Source organism: Athene cunicularia, assembly GCF_003259725.1.
Source record: "Athene cunicularia isolate RWA chromosome 11 unlocalized genomic scaffold, athCun1 chr11_part1, whole genome shotgun sequence".
NCBI classification, from domain to species: Eukaryota; Metazoa; Chordata; class Aves; order Strigiformes; family Strigidae; genus Athene; species Athene cunicularia.
Genome location: NW_020799113.1, coordinates 18,517,666 through 18,521,924, shown reverse-complemented (window position 1 = coordinate 18,521,924; position 4,259 = coordinate 18,517,666). Strand labels below are relative to the sequence as shown.

The 4,259-nt window shown below is 61.0% G+C and overlaps 1 protein-coding gene across 1 annotated transcript in view; it reads left to right on the top strand.

Annotated features, from left to right (window-relative positions):
• Positions 1 to 4,088, top strand: part of MTSS1L (MTSS1L, I-BAR domain containing) — an 11,126-nt gene extending 7,038 nt beyond the window's left edge. The window contains exons 7-12 of the mRNA XM_026856975.1: positions 53 to 164; positions 663 to 873; positions 1,264 to 1,338; positions 1,641 to 1,817; positions 1,904 to 2,069; positions 3,015 to 4,088. Coding sequence (XP_026712776.1) covers positions 53 to 164; positions 663 to 873; positions 1,264 to 1,338; positions 1,641 to 1,817; positions 1,904 to 2,069; positions 3,015 to 3,787 — 1,514 coding nt within the window. The 3' untranslated portion in view covers positions 3,788 to 4,088. The remainder of the gene's footprint in view (positions 1 to 52; positions 165 to 662; positions 874 to 1,263; positions 1,339 to 1,640; positions 1,818 to 1,903; positions 2,070 to 3,014) is intronic.
• The last annotated feature ends 171 nt before the right edge of the window (positions 4,089 to 4,259 follow it).

Below are 4,259 nucleotides of genomic sequence, written 5' to 3'. Positions count from 1 at the left end.
GGACGAGGGAGGGCAGGGGAAGGGGGGGAGCATCTTTGGGGGGCTTAAACTCCATCCTTCCTGCAGGTGATCAAGGACCTGAAGGGCTCTGACTACAGCTGGTCCTACCAGACCCCCCCATCCTCGCCCAGCAGCTCCAGCTCCCGGAAGTCCAGCATGTGCAGGTAGGGTGGCGTGGGCTGACGGGAAATCCAGCCCCTTTGTTAACCCCAGGAGCTAGTGATGCTTAACGACCTCTGGGGATGCTCACGAGGTTCTCCTCCACGTGTCCATATGGCCAACTGGTCCCCAGTAATGTGGAGAAACTGGCCTTGGAGCACTGGGATGAGGGCGGGTTTGGGGCTGGTGGACTGATGGGGTAGGAAAAGTGCCTGGCACTTGCCCCGTCCTCCAGGTTTTGGTGATGATGTGAGCTGTGCAGGGGAGGTCTGGGGGCAAACATGTCACCTTTGCCATGTTCCCCTGCCACTGAGCGACCTCAGAAGGGAAAGGGTCACCCCGCAGGGACCATGTGCCTCCGTTTCCCCAGGCTGGGCTGTGCGGCAGGGTGCTGGGCTTGCTGCCTGTGGACCCCGCCACCTCCAAACCTCCGTCTTAAACTCTCTTTTCCTTCCTTTGTCCTCCCCGCTGGCGTGTCCCCGCCCCCCCCGGCGCCCCCCCAGCAGCGTTAGCAGTGCCAAGGGTGGCATGGCGTGGCCCGGCGGGGCTCAGACCTGCTCACCCAGTTCCACCTATCGCTACCGCAGCCTGGCGCAGCCCCCCGCCACCACCACCCGCCTCTCCAGCGTCTCCTCCCACGACTCCGGCTTCATCTCCCAGGACGCCACTTACTCCAAACCGCCTTCCCCCATGCCCTCGGACATCACGAGCCAGGTACGGGGATGGGGCATTCAGCACTGCCCACCCCCGTGCCTCAGTTTTCTCTTCTGTAGAATGGGTGGGTGCTGCTCAGCACAACACAAGGGTCCGGTGCAGAGGTGATGGAACCCACCCCAAGATGTGTTTCCATCTGTGTTGGCATCATGGGAGATAAATATTAGGAATATTGGGGATGCCTGCCCTGCTCAGGGGCGCCATGGGCATGCCTGGGGATCCCGCTCCCATGCCGAGTTGGATCCTTCTTGCCTCTCTGTGTCTGCTGCCATGGGCTGGGGGCTGGCTGGGAAAGCTGTGAATGCTGCTGTGCGCCGGGGTTGTGGCTGTGCTTGCTTAACCGCCTCTTCTCTCCCCTCCGGCTCATGGCACGGCCTCCCGGCACGGCAGAAGTCCTCCAGCTCGGCGTCCTCGGAGGCCTCCGAAACCTGCCAGTCCGTTAGCGAGTGCAGCTCCCCCACCTCGGTTAGTTCTTGCTCTGCCGCTGGGGCACGGGCAGGTGGCGGAAAGGTGAAGCTTTCAGCAGCAGCTCCCTCTTCCTCCTCTCTTCCCTTTCCCAGCACTGTTCCCCCTCCCGCAAGTGTTGTGTTTCCCACATGGGTCCCCCCACACCTCAGGGAGGTTCAGCCCCCAGATCTCCCCCATCCCACCCCCTACACGGGGTGTATCCGTGGCTCGGAGGTGGATGTTGGTGCCTGCCCCCTCCTGCCCTGCCCCAGTCCTGGTCCCACTGTCCCCAGCATCACCCTGTGCCTTGCCCGTTGCAGGACTGGTCCAAGGCCAGCCCCTATGACCAGCCAGTGGTCCCCACCCTGCAGCGGCGCAAGGACCGCGTGGAGCACCTGCGGGAAGCTGAGATGGGCTCACCCGCCAGCGGGTACCCGGGCATCGGCGGCGAGGATGCTCCCAGGCCCCGAATGTCACCAGCCACAATTGCCGCCAAGGTACCAGCTCTGGCGAAGCGAGCACAGAGGTGGGGGGCTCCCAAGAGAGGAACCAGGGTGCTGATGGTGTCCCCTTGCCCCCACAGCATGGGGAGGAGGTGTCCCCCGCTGCCAGTGACCTGGCCATGGTCTTGACCCGGGGGCTGAGCCTGGAGCACCAGAAGAGCAGCCGGGACTCGCTGCAGTACTCCAGCGGCTACAGCACGCAGACCACCACCCCCTCCTGCTCTGAGGACACCATCCCTTCCCAAGGTACCATCCCGTGGCAGCGAGGGCCACCTGGAGCCACCCAAAACAGCACCTGGAGAGGGGAGGGGGACAGCAGAGGCTTTGGAGGTCCTGGGGCACATCATGTGCTGGGTGTTGGTAGCATTGGGCTGTGGTCATGTCACATGGGGGCTGGTCGGGGAAGATGTATCAGTTGTGGGTGTTGGGGGTTCAGTGGGCAGCACAAGTGTTGTGCCACATGGTAACCATGAGGATTCCGGGTTAGTTGGGTGTTAGTTGGGTCTTGATGGCTACGGTTGTGCCAGGCTTTGCAATAACAGGTAGCACCATGTGGAGTGTGGTTGGGGACAGTTTGCAGTGATGTGTTTGTGCACAGCGGTTGGGTACAGGCTGAGATGGTGGCATATGGTGGGTGGTGACAGCAGAGGTGGTAGCTGGAGATCAAGTAACCACGGGGACAGTTGTGTTTTGCTGCAATTGTATTGGCTGAGCCAGTTGTGACACATGGTGGTGGAGCTTGGCTGGGATTGTGATGGTGGTGGTTGGAGTGGTTGTGGTGGTGATGGTTGGGTTTGACTGCAACCATGTGGCAGTGATGGGTTGAGGCTAGTTGTAATGGTCACGGCTGGGGCTGATTGTGGTCACGTTGCAATGGTGACAGTTGGTTTTGGTTGTGATTTCAATGTTGGGGTGATTGTGGTTGCCTTCTGATGGTGATGGTTGGGTTTGCTTGTGGTTGCCTTGTGACGGTGATGGTTGGGTGGTTGGGCTTGATGGTGAGCATGTTGTACCAGCAATGGTTGGGGCCCATTGGGATTGTGTCGTGGTGGTGGTTGAGGCAGTTGTGGTTGCGCTGCAGCAGTGCTGGTTGGGGCTGGCTGCAGTTGCATTGTGAAGGTGGCGATTGGGCTTGGCAGTGCCAGCTGGGCCGCCCGCCCAGCCGTGCTGACCATGCTGCCACCTCCCCAGGCTCTGACTATGACTGCTACTCAGTGAATGGCGACGTGGAGTGTGACCCCCAGAGCGACTTTGACAAGTCGTCCACCATCCCGCGCAACAGCAACATCGCCCAGAACTACCGGCGGATGATCCAGACCAAGCGCCCTGCTTCTACCGCCGGGCTGCCCACTGGCACCAACCTACCAGCTGGCACCACCCCGGGAGTGGCCACCATCCGCCGCACGCCCTCCACCAAGCCCTCAGTCCGCCGCACCCTCTCCAACGCTGGCCCCATCCCCATCCGACCCCCCATCGTCCCTGTGAAGACCCCCACGGTGCCCGACTCCCCCGGCTACACCGGCCCCACGCGAGTGGGCAGCGAAGAGTGCGTCTTCTACGCCGATGACACCTCGCCGAACCCCCTGGATTTTGCCAAAGCTTCGCCCAAGCGGCTGAGCCTTCCCAACACCGCCTGGGGTGGCGGCGCCATGGAGATCTCTGTCTACCCCGGGGCTGGCCAGCACCTCTCTGCCGAGGAAGAGGAGGACCAACAGTTGGCCGCCAACCGGCACAGCTTGGTGGAGAAGATCGGTGAGCTGGTAGCTGGTGCCCATGCCCTGGGGGAAGGCCAGTTCCCCTTCCCCACCGCCCTCGCGGGGTCCGGCCCTGGCGAGGAGACCCCTGCGCCCCCCCCGGCGGCCTCCATGGACCCCCCGGCCGAAGATATGCTGGTGGCCATCCGGCGTGGGGTGCGCCTGCGCAGGACCGTCACCAACGACAGGTCGGCCCCGCGGATATCGTGATGACGCCCTGGCCAGCAGGGACGCACCCACCATGGCCGACGGACCCCCCGGGGGCACCCACTGTGCCTCCCCGGGAGCACCCCACCCGCCGGCACCTGCTGCCCCTGCCCCTCCCTTGCCAGCCCCTGCTTTCTGCTCCTCTGTCTCCTCCTTCCCACCCCTCCCAGCCCTTTCCTTTCCCTTATGTCCTTCCTTCACTTGTTCTCTCTTTGGCTCTTTTTCTCTTCTTTTTCTCATTTTCTCTTTCTCTTTTCTTTTTTTTCTCTTATTCTCTTATTATCTTATTCTCCTTTTCTCTTATTATTCTCATATTCTTCTTTTTTCTTATTTCTCTCATTCTTTTCTTACCTCTTTTTTTCTTATTTTCTTATTCATCTCGTCCTTTCCTCTTCCTTTCCTCTTCCTTTCCTCTTCCTTTCCTCTTCCTTTCCTCTTCCTTTCCTCTTCCTTTCCTCTTCCTTTCCTCTTCCTT